This window comes from Ciconia boyciana, chromosome 16, assembly GCF_034638445.1.
Source record: "Ciconia boyciana chromosome 16, ASM3463844v1, whole genome shotgun sequence".
Classification (NCBI taxonomy): domain Eukaryota; kingdom Metazoa; phylum Chordata; class Aves; order Ciconiiformes; family Ciconiidae; genus Ciconia; species Ciconia boyciana.
The window spans coordinates 12,082,225-12,100,987 of NC_132949.1; the positions used below are offsets into that span (position 1 = coordinate 12,082,225).

Below are 18,763 nucleotides of genomic sequence, written 5' to 3' on the forward strand. Positions count from 1 at the left end.
AAGTCTTTAGAGAGAAAAGAGCTGAAGCTTTCTGCAGGAAACCCCAGCATCTTCTAATCTGGCTTTTGAATGGTTGCTTGATTCCTTTTGCTGTGTCTCAGGTTCAGGATTTATATCTCTTCCAGCAGACAGGTGAGAGTTAAAAAAGTTCATTTGCAGGATTTGCTCTTACTGCTGCTCCCGCCCCAGCTGAAGCCCTGCTCGCCTTCACATCCACCGCAGGAGAAGCGGAAACCTCAAAAAACTCCGTTTGCTGAGCTCAAAATAAAATTGTTTCCCATTTTACTGCTCTCGCCTCGTCCCGAGGAGTGAAATGCTTTGTGCGTGGGTTAAGCACTGCCTGTGCCCCCAGCAGCGCTGGGGCGAGGGTGGGAGCAGGAGACAGGCGTTTGGAGGAGGCTGATTTACAGATGCTACATCTAACCCTGTACCTGGGATTTTGTGCAACTCTGCCCTCACATATGTGATGACCAAGTTAGCTGTGGCTGACAGAGCAGGTGAAGCACGATTTATAAGTGATAAAACCTGAAATAATTTAAAGTCATCCTCAACAGTGAGGACTTTTTGTATTTTGCTGGCCTTGTCCTCACCAGGAGGCTGGGGAGACCAGGGAGAGGTGACAGCAGGGAACGTGGGGGCAAGAAAAGTCATTTCAAGGGCTTGGTTTGGGAGAGGGAGGAGCAGGAGGAGTTTGACGGAGCAAGAGCTGTGGAAGCAGGAGCGGCAGGAAGGGGTCGGAGAAGAAGGAGCCGTGCAGTCCCGGCCATCCCACCCCCGACCCGGTACCTTTGCAGGCCTTGCGGTGGGAGATGGGCTTGCTGAGGTCCCGGTAGAAGCCCTCCTTGCAGTAGTGGCAGTGCCGCCCCGCAGTGTTGTGCCGGCAGTTCAGGCAGACACCGCCGCTCTTACGCCCCGACAGCTTGTAGAGCTCCATGTTGAAGCGGCACCGCCGGGCATGGAGGTTGCAGTTGCAGGCTGTGAGAGGCAAAGAGCGGAGACTGTCAGCATCGGCGCCCAGCCACGGAGGTACCAACCCCGGGGGAGCCCGTGTGCGTGGGACTGGGCGCCCTCGAGGTCCTGCCCGGGGTGCCCCGCTGCAGCCGGGGTGTCACAGGATGGGATGCTCTGGTGGCACCTCTGGCTATGGGAAGGCAGCTGCTAACCCACATCCCTCCTTGACCAATGCCATGTGGTGAGTCCAGCTTTTTGGAGGGGAAGCTGAGGTCATGGAGACCTCATTTCACCATTGTGACTTGCAACAAATACGCCTTTTGCTTCTCCCCACTCTTAACGTGAATTAAAAGCTAGGTGCAGGCAGGGCTGTGAGGGCAGGGAGCCCATCCGTGGTTAGGAAACGGCAATGCACAACCCCCCGGCTGCTCCTCCAGCTTTGTCGCAAGCGCTTTGCCCCATACGAGCACTGCTTGTCTCCCTTCTCATCTGCTCTCGCATTGTGGTGCTTCATATCGTGCTACTGCTCAATAAAAAGCCCTCCCCCCCCCAAATGCTGCAAAACGCCCTGATTCCCAATACCCCAGGAGCCCCCTCTGTCTGCCCCCGGGGGAAAGGGGGTTTACAACATCACCTGCCTGGCCTTCCCAGTATTCCCACTCTCACCAGTCCCAACACATGTGTGTTTGAGCTTCAAATATCATTTCAAGAGCTTCCTAGCTAGCTTCTTCCCCGGCTTTCCTCCCCATGCTTGGTACCCATAGCGCAAGGCTCTGTTACACGTCTGCAGCCCTGAATGTGCCGATAAAACCTCACTTCTCTCTCCGCATCTCTCATCCCACCGCTGGGACAGGGCCGGCCTGACACCCAGTTAGTCAAATACCAAAACGTCCCCTTCTGCTTTGATTGCATGTGCTGTGACTGAACCTGCCGGGAGATGTCCAATTTCTCCACCATATGCAGCCTAATGTCAACACAGGGACTATTTTAACAGGGGGCCTTTGCAAAGGACAACTTAAGGACTTCAAAAGCTCGACCCCTCGCCTGCCTCTCCCCAGAGCTGTCACAGGAACATCAAGAGGCAGTTGCTGGGGCTCTGTGCTTTGCTGAGAATTTTATAGCTTGTTTTCTTTTCCCTTTGCTTTTATTTGCTCTTCACCCCCGAACAATGCATCTGTGCAATGCCAACCCACAGCTGGGCCTCTCAGCTCGGCATGAAGGTGTCACGGCTCTGGGCTTGTCACCTTCCTTTAGAGCAGAGACATCTTAATCCCTCATTCCTTCCTGTTTACCTTATGGTGCTTGCCCAAGACAAAGACATGCTATATTTGCTTAATTATCAAATTTCAGCCCAGAAAATTACAGTGCAGTTCCGGATTATTTATCAGGAACAATCCCCAGCTAACTCACAATGTGAAAGCAGAGGGGAGAGCAAAATCCTCCGGACACGTCCGACCAGCGGGATGGAGACTGTTCTCTCCGTGCTTTGCAACCTGAATTCCTCTGGCTGACATGGTGAGGCCCAACCTCACGTCCCCACCAAACACTGGCAGAGCAGGAGAAGCAGCCACCAACGTGCTAATGGTGAGAAGAGTGGCCCGACAGCGGTTTGCCAGCCGTGAGAAAGTGAGATTCCTGACACCGAGAGGGGTCACGACTTTGAACTGCGGTTTGCCTCTCCTTAGATGAGCCCACCAGCCTGCGGGTGCATTTGTCATCTCCCAAAACAGGAGACAAACATCAAGGAGACCAGAGACACAGCTCCTGCATGCAGAGGGAATTGCTGCTTTTTAGACCTGGCCAGTCCCCCAGACACATTTGCTGATGCTGCAAGTGCACTTAAACAGCCTGTTTGCATCTAAAAGAAGTGCTGGAGCACCCATGGGTTGCTTTCTGCGTCCCCCCTTGTAGGTTTTTCCCCTTCCATCTTAAGGTCAGGAAAAGCACTTTGTGCTTTGCTGCGAGCGCCCCAGCAGCCGCTCAGCTATGGTATTCTCCTTTTCTCACCGCGTGCCGAGCAGCCCCTGCCAGCACGATGGCTTCGCCACAGTCAGCACGGTACAAATAGGGGATTCGAGGTGATTCTTGCCCTGCAGAACGCATGAGCTAGGCTTTCAGGAAGGAGGTGATATTTTTAAAGTCCCAATCCTTGTTTTACAGAGAGGCGACCAAGATGCTGAGATTAAACCCTTTTTCTGGGCGTGCAGGAGGCACAGGGCTGAGGGCTGGTTCCTCTGCCCAGGGCAGAGCCTTCCGCCAGGCATGGACTGGCTAGAGGTGCACCAGGGCTGCAACATGAAGGATGTCCTCTTGGCTATAGCTAACCACCAAGGCAACACCTGTATCAACAGCATGGCCTCAGGACTCAGCTCAAGCAGAGGAAAAAAAGATTTAAGTCCCTCAGTCTGAGGGTTTGTCATCCCTGCTGTAGCCTGTGACCATGCAGGCACGTCTCCATCATTCAAAGCCTTAAGACTCACTAGCAGCTCTGCATTTGGTGTTACAAATCACAGGATTTAGTCCCTGTTGACCAACATGAGGAGCCATTTCTCCAGGGGGTGGTATGGCCCCACAGAAGACCTAGCTCTTCCTTGAAGCTGGCAGAAATGCATGTTTTCCAAATACCATGAAGGCTCACCTCCTCCTAAAACTTGTATTTTAGGAGAGCTGGACTTGGTACTCGAGTATTTTGCAAGATTGCATTGGAAAAGGCTTTTAAAAATTCAAAGCTGAGCCCACCCAAAGAGTGAGTGAAAATCTTCACATTTCTTTGGGTTGCTTGATAAGCAGAAATGTTTTTGCAAAGCCAGGAAAGCATATCTCCTGGGATTTTCTCAAGATCTTTGCAAATATTTCAGCTGGTCCCACCACGGCAGAGCTGTGCGGGAATGTGGATGAATAAGTAGAGTGTGCAGAGCTGCTCGCAGCCCTGCTCCCAGGATCAATTTTACATTGATCTTCCAGGGATGGGAAAATCTAGTGTCTGGAGAAGGGAAGAAGCTGAACCTCACAAAAAGCTGCAAGGAGCTCCCCAAAACAGCCATCCCTGTCCTCATCCAGAGCAAATGACCTAAAGTTTGTGTATGCCTTGGGGTATAAACCCTCCCAGTAGGGAGTGAATGAGCTGGGAGAAGGTGTGGACTGGTCGAGCCCCTCTCCACGCCCAGTGTCCCTGCACTTGGCCTCCCTACAAGCTCCCAGCAAGCACCACAGGCAGCCAGGGAGTGACGGCCACCCCTCCACCATGATTTCTCAGCTTTTTTTGGCTCCGTCAGCTTAGCCTTGGCTCTGTCCCCTGCTTCCACCTGCACTCCCAGGGCACCGAGGACATCCGCTGGGCACCGATTGCCTCCTAACTCCATGCACATGGGTGCTTTTGCATCATCCACTCCCTCCTGATCCACCTGTTTGTGCAGACAGAAGGGGCCAAACTGAACCAAGGAGAGTGGTTTTAATTGAAATTACTGTCTCCTGTGCTCACCCTGAGTGCCTGGGTCCTGAGTGGCCAGTGCTGTGCACCGCTGGCCACCAGCCAGGCCTAGCTGGCAGCTCCATCTGTAGCCTGATGTGTTTGCAGATGCCCAATGGGAGAGGCTTGGTCTGACTGAAGGAAAATAGCCATCCTATTTTTTCCTGACAATAGCGCATAGGGACGGAAGAATTAGGGGAATGAAATAAATGACCCATCTAGGCGTCAGAAAGTCCTTGCTGGGGACGAGACTGGGACACATTGTGATGGGATCCATCACGCTGGTGCTACAGCCTCGGAGAAAACTGGCAGTGGGGGCCTGAAGATGCTGAGTGTGGGCAAAGCCTGGGCACACCGCTATCGCTGGGACCCAGCCGTTAGGATCAACAGGGACCCAACAGCGGGTCACGATGCTTTTGGATCCCAGCTCTGAACCTGTGCGTAGTCCCTGGGTGCCGTGAGCAGGGCGTGCGGCTTGTCTGGCCGCATTTTCCCTGGACAGAGGCGCGCAGGAAATGCGGCTCCCGCCCACCCTCTCCCTCGACCCGCTGGTTAATCCCCTGCTGTGCTAAAGCATTTTGCCTCGTTCCTAACATGAGTTGGCCTGGCTTTAATTTCCAGTCAGCGCTTCTTGGTTTGAATTTCCCTGCCACAGTAAGTGGCTCTTTAGCAACCCATCTTTTCTTTCTATGAACGCCTTCGCTGGCTGTAATAAAAACCACCTCCCAAATCACCTCCCATGCTTTGCTTTTCACCCGGTGGAGAAGACACCCCTGCACGGGCTGCAGACCCAGGGCAGACCCAGCTATGGGCAAAACATGTGCCAGGTTCTGAGACCTCTCCGATGAAAGGTTTTGGCTCCAGTTCCTCGACTAAGCTCAGTGCTGCTGTCTCCTGCTCTCTTCTTTCTCTTATTTTGCCAAAGACCTCACAAGCCTTTTTTTTTGCTGACTTTATTGCACACAGATGTACAGAGCTTCATCAAACAGTCTCTACCTGGGCCGCCAGGCTCCGATATGAATAACCAGATATCACTTAAATGCAGATGTTCAGAAACCTGAAGAAGGTTGGAGCGGAAAAGAGGAAAGCTGTGGTTTGGAGACGGGTGAAGAAACTACAGCAGAAGCATCTCCGCATTAAAAACAGTGACTTGGTCAATTGAATCCGTTGAAGAAGGTCAAGGTGGGTAGGATTTTCCATTTGGGAGAATGAAAGGAGATACGTGAATGGGAGGCGCAGGCTGGAGCTGTGTGGTGGGAGCTGTGGTTGTGGTCTTTTGTGCTGCCGCCGTGTCCCCCGGGCCCCGCATCCCAGCGCCCTTAATCTCCCAGGATGCATTCCTCTCTGCGGTTTTCATTCAGCAATGACAATGCTGCCCTTTCAAAAGACCCCACCCTTCCAAAACTTATATTTTGGCAATTTTCAAAATGCAAGTTGCTTTTTAAACAAACGAAAACCCCAAAACATTTTGTTTTAATTTTTGCAAACAATAATTCGGGGGAGGGGGGAAGGGAAAGGGGAGGATAGAAGAAGCCAGGGGCTGAAAGTAATCTCTAAATTTGACTTGAATTTATGAATAGGCTCAGTCTCCTTAAAATTGTTCTTTTCCCAGATAAGTTTTTTTGCCAGAAAATTGCTAGCTCAGCCTGAGCCATTATTTCTCTTCTGCAGGAACAAGCCTCGTGTGCATCGTCCTGGCTGCTAAGAGGGGCACCCTGCCTGTGCCCATCTTGTGGGCTTTGCTTCCAGGGGACCCCTGGAGATATCTTCAAGGATATTATTTCTGAGGGCCATATTGGTCAAGGAAACAGCCACCCTTAAATCAAAGAGAGGGGACAACAGAGATGGAGCAGCCAGAGCCAGCCAAGACCTGTCTGCTTGCTGGACTGGGAGGTAAAGAGAAAGCCCCTGTGGAGACAGCAGGAGGGCGACCCTGGTCCCCTACAGCATCGCATCCCTTCAAGCCTGCTGCCGGCTGGTTTCAGGTTTTGGAGCAGCTTGGCATGAATCTGGAGCTGGTGGATGAGCTCCACACCGCTGCATGCTGCCGGACCCCTCTGGTCCAGCACGGGCTGTGGTGCTTTGGGCTGCTGGGGCTGCGCCCGGTGAGTGATCCTGGGTGGTGTGGCCCTTCAGGGATGTCCCCTGGGGGGCATGGACGCTGCCCGAGCTGGGGAGGGGGTTTCTGTCCATGCTTGCTGCAGCAAAATGGCAAAGCATGGATGAACACTGGCCATGGCGGCAGTGAAGTCCTGCACAGTACAGCCGCTGAGCGTGGCCCGGAACTTGGAGCCGTCGGGACTGAGTGGCCGGATCCAGCTCTCCTTGCAGGGCAGGCAGCCCTGCATCCTCCCGTGTGGCTTGGTGCCACTCACCACAGACCCAGTTGGCCGACACTAAATAAAACCGTTTGCTCAGGAAAATTCATTTGCATGTGCTGTTAAGTCTGAGTAAGGAGGAGGATCGGAAATTGGTTTGGTTTGCTCGAGCTAATCCACCAAAGGGGAAATCCATCGGGGGGTTGTGGCTGCGAGGGGGAGACGCACGGTCTGCGCCAGGCCCCAGGTTTTCCTGACAGTCGGAGAAAAAAGACACAGGAAAGTGTGCGGACGCACCACAAAATATGCAGCTATGGTTGGCATCGCCCATGAAACCGGAGCCACAAACCTGGCTTGTAGCAAAAGCAAGCGTGCACGGGTGGTGGGGGAAGGAAAGCTCCATCCTCGCTGATGCATCCCAGAGACCCCCACTGCTGGGGCTGAAGGCTTTTTGGGCAGCCCCTCGCACTCTGACCTGCCTCCCACAAGGCCAAATGCCTCTCACCCCTCTCCACCCACGAGAGACACCCCTGAGAGCAAGGAAAGGCCCAACTGCAAATGTAGGTTGAAGCAAGAGAGAAAGGTCCTGGGGAGAAAAACGCAGAGAAAATCTTCCCGGTGGCACAAAAAGGGGTTGGGGAACAGAAGACACTTCCATGCATGAAAAACCTGAGGAATGGCAATTCTGCAGAAAAGCTCTAGACAAGATGGCATCAGAGTGACCCAGGACCTCCCTGGGGATGCTGCACACCCCAAGTGCCCTTTACTTGCCACTTTGCCCAGTTCTCAAACCCCTACGTGCTCCAGGGACTGGGAGGCCCTGGAGATGTCCCCCTGTCAACGTTGGTTCTGCAAAGTATAACAACACTTTGCAATACCAAAGCCCAAGTTGGTAACAGCAACATTTACGCCTGCCTGAGATTTCCAATGATAAGACCTTCGGTTTCTTTTACGTAAAAAAATGCCAAATTCACTGTTTGGGCTGAAATGTTTGAGACTGGGTGTCTGACTCAGACTGAATTTCTGGAAAAGTTCCTGTTAAAATGATTCAGCTGCTAATGAGAAACAAGGCTAGTGAAAAATATAGTGTTGTGCCAATATTAACAAATTTGGGGATTTCTTTCCTTAAAGAAAATCTATTGCCTTTATATCTGAAGCCAAGGCTTCAAAAGAAAAATATTGCTCCCTGGTAGGGATGTGTCCTTTGCTGTCTCTAAGAAGAACTGCTTAAGCTTGGCTGAGCTTCTAAGTCACTGAAAAATGGGGGACATGTTCGGTTGAAGTTGATGGAGTTTTGCAGCTAAATTCCCTGAAGATCTTATTTTCAGTGGCCAAAGCAAGCTCAAAACCAAGCCTGCAGAGACAGGGCGGTAGATGCTTGTCCTGCCGGTGGACTCTCAGGTGCTGAGCGTGGTGGTGCCAACCCACAGTGCCTTCAGTAGGAGATTCACCTCTACACATCAGACCTCCCCAAGCAGCGATGGTCATCAGGAGGCCCATCAGCAGGAAGGGTGAACTTTCAGCAGGTGCTAGGGAGTGGAGAAGAAAATGCTAAACAGCAGAGCTTGACGGATTCAACCCATGAATGTGTTTTGGGGATTGCCCTCACCCCAGCAGACAGCAGAGGTAAACCAGGCATGTCCCTGATAAATCAGTTGTCCACCAGCACCCGTAGCCAGCTCAAATACTGGCCATCAAAACTGGGCAGCAGACAGCTTGACAAAGCCAACAACCAGTATGTGGTCTCTGGCATGTGGTTTTGAGAACAGATACAGGGAGAAAGTCCAGAGCTGCTCACAGATCAAACCCAAAAGAGGAAAGAACAAGTCCCATCAGATCAGTAACTGAGGATTACTTTGTCAACACTCACAATTATCAACTTTTCTCCAGTGTTGTGAGACCAAAGCTCTTCCCAATAGCACAAGATCCCTTTGGAGAGCACCCAGCAGCTGCTGCAAACCAGGCACTTGCTTGTCCATCCCTCCAGTCCCTCACGCAATGGGAGCTGGTTCCAACAGAGACAGACACTACTCGTGACTTAACCTGTGACGTGAACCTGTCTGACTGTGGTCTGATATATGTTTTTATTAATTTCAGGGAGGGAGATATTTTCATAACTGCCTCCACATTTATTAGTTCCAGACTGGACTGGAGCACCGAAATCTCACTAGGTACTTCCTGGCTGTCCACATGGTATTTCTGGCCCCGCAGGAAGCATCAGAGGAGCAAGAGCAAGACTTATTCCTGGGAGATTTACAGCTATGAGATGTTCAGATTATGAGCCAGATTTTAACAATCTCTGAGCAGTGGCGATCTCCCCATTGCTAGCCGGCACACGTGGCAAACAGCTGCTCGCAGCCAGCGAGGTCCCACTGATTTGTGTATTCCTGCCTTGAACCCTCGGGGACATCTCCAGTGACCTGTGATGGGTCCTTCAAAGCCACCAGGCAGCTGACTGTCTATCAACAGGCAATGAGGATGGATGAGAAACCTGTGGGCCTGTTGTGTTGCACTGAAATGTTGACATTTGTGGCAGCCTCTCACCCAAGGCGTTTTATCCCAAGACAAAAGCAGTCTTACTCAATACAGGATGCAAATCATAAATCAAGCCTAGCCCTGGTGCAGCACACACGGTTGTACTCAAAGTGCCTGGAAATGGCCTGCAAATTGCCCTTTCTTCCTCCAGCGAGTGTGCTGGGAGGGGACATCAGCTGCTCTTCAACAGAGACTGGAGTGGAGTCTTCTTCCATCTAGAGCACCTCTGAAAGCTGTCTGGAGATGAGGGCTTCAGCCTCGTAGTCTACGTCAAGAGTCTGCCTCAACAAGGACTGGAGGAATCATCTCAGAGAGGTGGGATGAGAGCTCCAGGTGGGCCTCACCTTGGGGCTGACCTGTGGCTGGGAAGGACATGGGCACAGCATGTGCCAGGTTCTCCTGTCCTGCACTGAAACTGCCAGCACATTGCACCCACATTCAGGTCCCAGCACGGCCAGTGAAGCAATGGCGCTCACCGGTACATTCTGGGTGATGTAGTAAAAGCTCCCTTTTCTTCTGTAGCTGTGGGATTTGACCAGGAGATTTTCTCTGCAAATCAAGTATTGTGCAGGAAGTTTGCAGATAAGCTTCAGCCTGGAAAGAGCTTATTTAATTTATTTTTAAGGAAAAGTCCTTAAGTCCTAAGAAAGGAAAAGTCAAGAAGTGAACTCTTTATTTCGATCTGGGAGATGATACCAGACTGTCATCAGCTTGCTTTATTTAATTGAACCATCCAAATCCAGCCTCCTGAGGTTGTAAATACTTTGAAATGAATTGTTTGCATCCTGTAATTCATCCAGATGCCATCCGAAGGCAGGAGCTAATGGGAGAGCTCACCCAACAACCAAGAGGTTGTCAGAGAAAGCACACAGCCACCAGCCCTCGCTATGCCCACCCAAGCCGAGCTGCGACGTGCATGTTAAGTGTCGATGTATATTTAGAGTCCGAGGGGAATCCACTTGGGAACAATTTATCCACTTAGGCTCTGGCCTTGTGGTTTCCCTCTTATCTGGTACAGATCTCAGCAGCAGCTTTCCTCTGACCGCTGCGGGGGTTGTGGTACTTTGCAAGAAGACCTTTCTCCCCTCTCTACCCCATGCCATGGTGCTTACCTCCTACCTGTCCAGTCTGCTAACCTCAACGAGCAGTTATGAACTGCTGCAGGTTGAGTGGATGCTTTTCAAGGTGCCAAAATCAGCATCCCAGTCCTCAAGTGCTTGGTCTCATCAATACTTTTGTGTTTCTGTAAAACCAGAGCCCCACAGCTCAAAAGGAGGGCACATGGTGACGGGCATCTGAGCGCTCAAAGTGATGCTGCAGGCCAGACCAAGGGGCAGGAGCCAGCACACCCGGTGCACAGGCCATCACTGCCCCAGCCCAAGACACTTTCCTGTAAGTTATCCTACATTTCTGATGCAGGAGTATATCAGCCACTTGAGAGTTAATGTCACAGCAGAAACTGATATTGAAAGAATTTGCACATTCAGAGCAAAGGTTACTCAAAATGCAAAAGGCCTGATAATGCAACCAACCCAGCAAAGAGTCAAAAGATTTAAAAATCTGTATTAAAACTGCTCAGCCTAAAAGGACCAGGGATACAAACAGCCTTAGCTCTGCTTCCATCACTGCCCCAAGGAGCCAGAAAACTTGGCCATGGTTCCCCAACAGCCGAGAGGTGAAAGCAATGCAAAGCATTTTTAAACTAGCTCAGGCTGTGATTCCTCTAGGGCAGACCCAGCTTAAAATGATGCCACTCATGTGCCCAGTCACTGCCTCTCCAGTTGTGCTAATTCAACCGCCTGTGAGGTCGGGCTGTGCCGGGCTCGAGTTTAAAAACAAACAAAGCATGTTCAGGAACGTGTTGTGTTTTTTTAACCCTAGATCATTTCCCAATCTTGTCTGGAGCAGGGCCAGGGGAATTGTTAAACTGGCCCCAGCCAGACCCGCTACCAAAGGGACCCTGCAGCTGGGAGCTACGGGCTGCCGCCAGAGCCCGTCACGAAGCTGTGCATAACCCGTGGCCGGTCATCTCTCCCCAGACCCAGTGGCATCCCCTCCGAGGTGACACGGCGTCCAGATCCCTGTGCCACTGTACCAGATACACCTCTCTGAAGACCAGCGCTCACAGGATTTCCCTTTGGAGGCTGAGTCAGCAGCGCCTTCTCCTTTGAGTGACCCTTTTGTCCTTCCCCAGCCATCGGTTTGATGCTGCCTTCCCTCCTCTCTGCCAGGATTGCATCGCCTCATCACCCCAGGCAGTGCCAGTGGCTGCATCTGTGCATTTACACACCCCCAGACCTCCGTACCCCCGTGCCAGCAAGGAAAAGCGGGCCCTGCCCAGGAGACAGCATCTTTCTTGGAGCCAGGAAAGGATGCTACCCTGCAGGCAGCTCCCACGAGTGACCCGTGGAGCTGCTGTGTTACAGCATGGACAAAAGCCCCAGGGAGAGGGACTCTGCAAGGGGATGGTCCCCTCCATTTGTCCCACATTGTGGGCCTGTCTGGGAGATGGTCCTGCCTGTGCCTGCAGATGCTGCTGCAGCCCCTGCCTCGCACTGGGAGATGGAGCACGGGATGGCTTCGGGAGCGCTCGCCACGGCCTCCTCCCCTTCCCCATGAATTACAAACCTCAGCTTGGCCACTTGATGTGCCAGACAGTAACACAAGCTTGACAGATGACGGCTCTCGGGAAGGGTTTTGGTTTCTCTCCGAGGCCGAGCTGGCTCAGGGGAGCAGTTGGCAGCTCAGCGCATTCATTTCCACCCAGCGGAGCAGGGCCGAGTGTCTGTGCTGCCGTGGAGGGCTGGCCATGCGGGCTGTTTCCCCTCCATGCAACACAGCCTGGACTCGGCCACTTTTGCTCGGCAGCTCTTTCCCTGGCAAGGAGATGCTCCCAGCACAGCGCTCCTTCCCAGCCCGGAGGCCAAACCAGGAGGGGCAGAAAAACTCATCTCTGCCCATGCCATCCCCAACTGCAAAGCCCTGGCTGTGTCGAAAAGGACACACAGGTCCAGATAAGAGACCAAAGCCTTGAGCCACTCTAAGCTGCAGGAGCTGAGACTGAGTCACCCATTTTTTGAAAATATTTTCCAACCCTATTATATTAATTCATGCATTTCAAAATAGATGAGTGCTTCATAGGACCAATTTCTTGCATCAGCTGTTGTGCAGTGAAGAACCAAAGCAGAGATCTCTTCAAAAGCAGAGATCAAGTACCACTGGTCCAAAATAAATCTTGATCTTCCCTGCATGGTGGGTCTCTCTCTGTTTTTCTGGCAATGAGGTTCCCTAATCAATTTGGGCTAGTTCGGTTCACCAGCAACCAACCCTGAAAAGGGCCTGAGCCCCTGGAAATCTGCAAAGTGCTCTGCTGAGGCAGGTGTGTACATGGGAAACATAATTTCAGGACCCTGGAGCTAGGCACCAACACATTGCCTCCCTCTTATGCTAATAAAATGCAGTAGATTGCTGCAAATTAATCCCCGTTCAATCAGTCCTACAGTGGCTACGGAAACAGGGGCCATCCATCTCTCCATGCATGGCTGGAGGAAGGTGGGAAGCCAATCACTGGCATATGTTTGTTCCCTCTGCTCTGTCCTTGTCCCTGCTCTACAGACACCCCAAAATTCCATAGGTGGCGATGCCAAGGCAACCAGCAGAGTCAGCTCTCCCCTTTTCCAAGCCCACTCCTGCCCACCACTGCTTCCCCCAAGGCACATTCTGCCGGTGCATGGGCATATACTTCCCTGGCCCACCTCAGCCGGTGACAAACACAGCTGCACCATCCCCTTCCCTGTGCTCTGGCACACAAACGAACTCCACCAGATGCAGAGAAGGTCCTGCCATGGCTCTGCTATTGACCCCAGTGTAATCTTGGCCAACACCGCTGTGCCTCAGTTTCCCTTTCTGTAAACGGGCACGTGCCTCAGAGGAACCCTGGGAGGGTTTTGTTGTGGGAAAGTCTGGGTAACAGGAGCCAGAATTGTCTGGGTCTGCAGAAAGATGTTAGATGAGTTACAAAAATTCAGCTCTAGCTGGGAAACCTCAACAGAGATGGATTTTAATTCTGCTTCCAAGTCTTCCAAAACCTGAGCTAATGCTGCAACCACACAGTCCTAAACACAAATCCCAGCAGTTGGTGGGGCAAGCATCCACCACCCATCCCACATTAACCTGGACCCCATACCAGCTCCGGGCTGGCTTTCGAAACGCCATGCAGGTGTAAAGAGCTGGGGACGCCTGCGTTTGCTCAGCGACATTCGCACCTTCGGGGCTGTGGACAAAGCTCTCCTTTGTGGCCCCGGCTGAGCCTGGGTAAACAGAGCTATCTTATCGCTGGGATGTTATCAGGGGATCTGAGAAAGAAGGAAAACTCTGGCTTATGTGCCTGACCTCCCAATCAGCATTATCATCGGCAAGGACATGAAAGTATTTCATGGAGGTGTTGGAACAAGCTTGTCTGCCCTTCTACCCCCACTGCTGTGGGATGGCGGCTTTCTGCTCGGTGCTCGCCAGCCAGTGTGGGCAGTCCCGGGACTCCCCTGCAAGGAACTGGTGTATTTTGTTTTCCTGGAGACTGGGGTTTTATCAAAAGCTGACAGGTTTATCCTGCCTTATCAGGGGAGCAGTGCTACTGTTAATGGTTTTCTGTAACAAGCTCCGTGCAAAAATGTTGATCGCTGCCTGGCCTCGAGTAGGTTGAGGAGGGCAGGCCATCGACATGGATTAGCACGGCATCCTCTGTCCGCTGCGGAGGTCTCTGTGGAAGGCATCACTGCAATCCCACACGTGGAGGGGACCATCCTGCACTGCCCTGTAATGTTTAACATCAAGACCCCAGCACCTGTGAATATTAAAAGGTCATATCCCACCCTCTGCAAGGGAACAGCTGTCAGCTCGGGTGTCCCACACACATGTCCATCTGGAACACGGTATTTCACCTTCTCACTTTCCCTCTGATTGCCATGGGATATGTTATTTTTCCTTTCGACTGCTTCGCAGCTGACTAGTGATAGTCTGCACCGGCTGAAAGTTCACCCCAGGGACGGGTCTGGGCTGCTGTAAGTGATGGGCTATTACCTGATCGTTCAGCAGCCCTGGTGCTCCTTAGATGCCAATGTCTCGAGGAGTGTCATGGTCCGTGCGTGCTCATCCTCACAAGCAGCTATTATCAACTTTTATAAATGGTGAAACCAAGACATGGAAAGGTTATAGTGTGGGATTGTAGAGGTGTTAGGCCCATTATAGAAAGAATTGATGAGCTAGAAATACAAGTATCTTTGGGGTCATGGGACCTATTGGGCAATGTAGGGCAGGGACTTCAAGCCAAGTGTCCTCTACCTTAAGCCAGTGCTTGAGCATAGTCCTGAGGGCACGGATGGCAAAAATGCTTGGTGGTGCAGGACAAAGGGAACAGGTGGGTATGGACACACTCTGCCAGCGCCAGAAGACATCCCATGAAGGATGCTCAGCTCCCAGCTCTGCCCAGCTCAGCCCAGCCCTGAGGTGGTGTGGGGCTGGAAGTGATCCCACTGACCCAGGATCACCAAGGATGAAGCAGGCGGCCATCTACTCAGTCCTGATGCAAAGCCACCAAATCTGTCCCTACAGCCCCCCTCGGGCAAGGATGATGCACCTGAAAATGTAGCAGCGCTTCGCTGCCCAGCCCAGAGCCTGCGGCTACCTGCACGCTTTTAAGGGTCGTTTAGGGCAAACTTTGATGGCGTAAAGTCAAAACACACAGCCCCAGCCTTCCTGAGGCTGTTCTTCTGTTTCTCTCTGAGGGATTTAATCCAGATCAAAGCTAGTCAAACAGGGATTTCCCAGCTTTTCTGCTGGGGTGAACCTCCCATGCATGCCACAGCCCTGGGACACTGCCTTGGCCAGCCTGGCCCTCACTGCTCCTTTCACCCAGGCAGGGGGGCCAGGAAAGACCAGAACTGTTTGAAGAGGATGGTTAATCCCCGGACATGACAGCATTCATAGCAACTGGGCAGGTCTTTGGAGAAGCGCTTGACATGAATGCCCGAACACGTAAAGCTGCACGTGCTTCAGGGCAGCAAAGGCTGCTTTTGGCTGTGGAAACTCTTGCCTTTCATTTTAGCCAAGACTTGAGGAATGGACGTGCCCGGCAGTGGGTTCCCTGGGGGTGGAAGAAGGATAGTGGGGTCCCCCCTTTCCTAATGCCACATCACCTGGATTTTCCAAGCTCCCTGCTCTCCACTGGGCTGTCTCTATGAAGCCTCTGCCAGCATCCAGCACTCACATTTGTAACCCCAGGGTCACTGCCAAAAACCACCCCAGGGCAGAGAAGGGACTGAGCAATGACAAGGAGACAGCCCAGGCCCAAGCAAAGGTGTTGACAACCTCTTGAGGGCAGGGGGGAAGGGGGAGGGTTGGTGCAGGGGGTCTAATGGAGCCCCGGGTGTCCCAGCAGCCACCTTCTCCCTTGCCCTGGGGGAGACCGCGGCTCCTGCGCCTGCCAGGCTGATTTTATCAGAACCCTTTAATTAGCTTATCATGGGCAATTAGCTCCACAGCTCAGGCTGCCCCTGGCACAGTCTGCAGATCTGGATCATTTCAAACGAGGCCTGCAGACGTGTGGACATCCCCAGGAAACCGCGGGGTGGAGCGGCAACACTGGCGCTGGTGAAGAGGATGCTCTGAGATGGGCTTGTGCCAATCGAGCCAAGGGATGGGCCACTTCATTCTGTCCTGGATCTGAGCCTGGTTCATGACCATCCCTGCAGTGACAGCAAGGAGGGAGCATGACTGGGTGCTTACATGGACATGGGGCAGCCTGGGCACGGGCAGGAATTGAGCCACGTCCCCACAAATCCTGAAGCCAGCCATGAACATATTCCTATCCAAAAATACCCTGAAGTTATGCCTATAGCTTAAATCTAACCTGCCAGGGACACTTCTCAGCTCGTGTCCAGACTGTCCTCCCTCCTGTCCATCACTAGTGCCCTGTGGGAAGGGTCTGTGGATGTACAACCCCGCATTGCGGCTGGAAACTCGGGGAAAGCTGGTCCAGGCCAGCCCCGTGCCAGTCGTGCTAATGGGACCATGTCGTGCTAATGGTGCGGAGAGCCAGGCTTAGCTCCCATGGCGAGAGAGTGGCTGCAGTGTGACGGTGCCACGTGATGTGGCTGCTTCTCGGGTCACACCTGGGGTGACATCTTACTGCTGCGGGCAGGGGTTGGAAAAGCCTCTTGCCCTGGGCTGGAAGATTAATGATGTGGAGAGCAGGGTGACAGGCCTAATCCCTTCATCTTGGGATCTTTTTTCTTCCTTTTTTGAAGCGATCCCCACTTTTCTGCAGTTCCAGCTGCTCTGCTAGACTTAGACTGAGTCTGTCTCGGTGGGAGATGTGCTCCGGGCTTCAGCTGAAGTTCATGAATTTTGCCCAAGTGTTGCAGAGAGGAGATTGCATTTCTTTTAAGGAAACTGCATTTCCTCCAGTTACAGCAACCGGCTGGGAGTGAGGACTCCTCTATTTTAATCTGGCCTCTGCTTTTGAGCCTTGGAGGTTACTCTGAGCCAAACCTCTGATCCTGCTGTGGTTCGTTTTCAGGCGCGTGTGCCCCAGAAACTTTTTTACAATTATTTTTTCATACAGAATTCTTTTGCTTGATGGATGCAGTGAGAAACTATTTCCCAAACAGGAAAGAGGACCTCCCTCCCCCTCCTCTCTCTCGTGGATGTTTTTAATAACAACATCAATTGTCTGGAAAAGACTTATTCCTTTCTGACCTCAAAACAACTCCTGGTTAGTGCATTCCAGCATGGCCACAAAACGAGCCTGAATGACTTCACAGGACCCAGCAAGAGGCTTTCCGTAACAATACACAGTTAGTGAAGGGCCTGATCCTGGCAGCTGGGAACCGCCTTGGCTTTGCTGGGGGCTGAGGATGCTGAGCACCTTGGGAGTGGACCCCGAGTGCTGGGGCCATGGTGCTGCTGGTTTGTCTGGCATTTCTAGATTCAGCTGCTCCCTTTTCCCCCAAAGTCTCCATCCATGAGGACATCTCTGCTTGTCCTTTGTCCTGAAGGCCCTGTGAGCAGTTTGGGCTGAGGAGTATTTCTGGTGTGGGCGATGGGCTCCTCGTGGCCTGAGCTAGCTGTATGTGGCATGAGCAGGAGGAGAGACCTCCCAGATGTCTTGCTGATGAACCATGCAGATCAAAGAGGGTTTATGGTGGGCGACAAAGGGAAGGGGAGCCTGAAGCCCTCCAGTACCACCCCCGAGGGTGGACGTGTCCCCCACCATGCAGCAAGCTATGCCACCCACAGCCCAAGGCTACACGATGACAGAGGTATAATGTACTAGTGCAGATGCAGACCAACATTTAAACCCAGGTTTGACCTGGGAAGTGGGCATTTTGGGGTCATCTTCCATTTCCATCCCTGACTTCAACAGAAAGCACCGTGTAATGGTGATGTGGCCATCACAGCACCGGCTGGCTGGGGATGGGTGAGATGATACATCATGGGCTACCTCCCATGGTGGCACAACTGGTCCTGCCCTTGGCTAGGTAAAAAATTTGCCATGCCCCTGAAGCAGCCAGGCTTGCTCAACCCCAGCAGCCTCACGAGTGCTCCTGGTTAACAGGCTCCTCACTGCGCATCACACATTCACAGCTGTTACAGCCCAATTTTCAAATTTGCAGTCCTGCACGGCTGGACCGCAGCGATTGTCACAGGACCCAGACCCACCAGCCCCGAGACTACGAGATCCCAACCCAACCAGGAGGCATTTTCTAGCCAAACAAATTATCAATCGATTAAAGCAGCTTGGGACCAGCTGGAGCTGCTCACAAAGTCATGGTGACTGAGCTGTAAAGAAACACTGATTTTCCTGTTAGGTCATTGGAAATACCCATCTGGGCATTTTTGAAATGCGGCATTTTCGTTTTCCACTGCAAAAGGGCACTGCAAAGCCAAGGTCACCTCGAGGCAACCAGAGGAGGGAAATCAAGCCACAGACAATCAAACCAAAGGGAGTTTTGGGGTGGGGGATGAGATAAAACATTTCTATGGCCTGAAATCCTGGAGGGAAGGGGGGAAGGGAAGTGTGCAGGACAGCAGATGCTTTGGCAAGAAAAAAGAAACAAGCTTGAGCTCAAGCCCACCTCCGGACAGAAAAGCTTTTGCAGTTCCCAGCTTGGCCCGAGCCGCAGGCGCTCGCCCACTCTCAGCTCCCCTCCCCAGGCGTGTGGAGCCGCACAGCTACGCCCTGGGATGCGAGAACCCTCCAGACCAGAGATGACCGCCCAAAACCCACCCTTCCCACCCCAGCCAGATGAGCCAGAGCTGCCTGAAGCAAACCCCTGCCTCTGCCTTTGCTCACCCCAAAGCAAACCTGGAGGTCTCGGGGAGACCCAGACACATATTAGCTCCAAAAACCCTGACTGCAGCAGGGCCTGATGTGCAAAATCCCTCCCACAGAAGTTTTCTTGGCTGGGTTTCTGGGCCAGCTGCTCTGCGG

General features: G+C 52.5%; 1 protein-coding gene across 1 annotated transcript in view; it reads right to left on the reverse strand.

The window, feature by feature from the left end:
* The window catches only part of NTN1 (netrin 1), a 104,454-nt gene that overhangs the window by 48,798 nt on the left and 36,893 nt on the right, over nucleotides 1-18,763 (reverse strand). Inside the window, exon 2 of the mRNA XM_072881151.1 lies at nucleotides 787-975. Within this exon, the coding sequence (XP_072737252.1) occupies nucleotides 787-975 (189 nt within the window). The remainder of the gene's footprint in view (nucleotides 1-786; nucleotides 976-18,763) is intronic.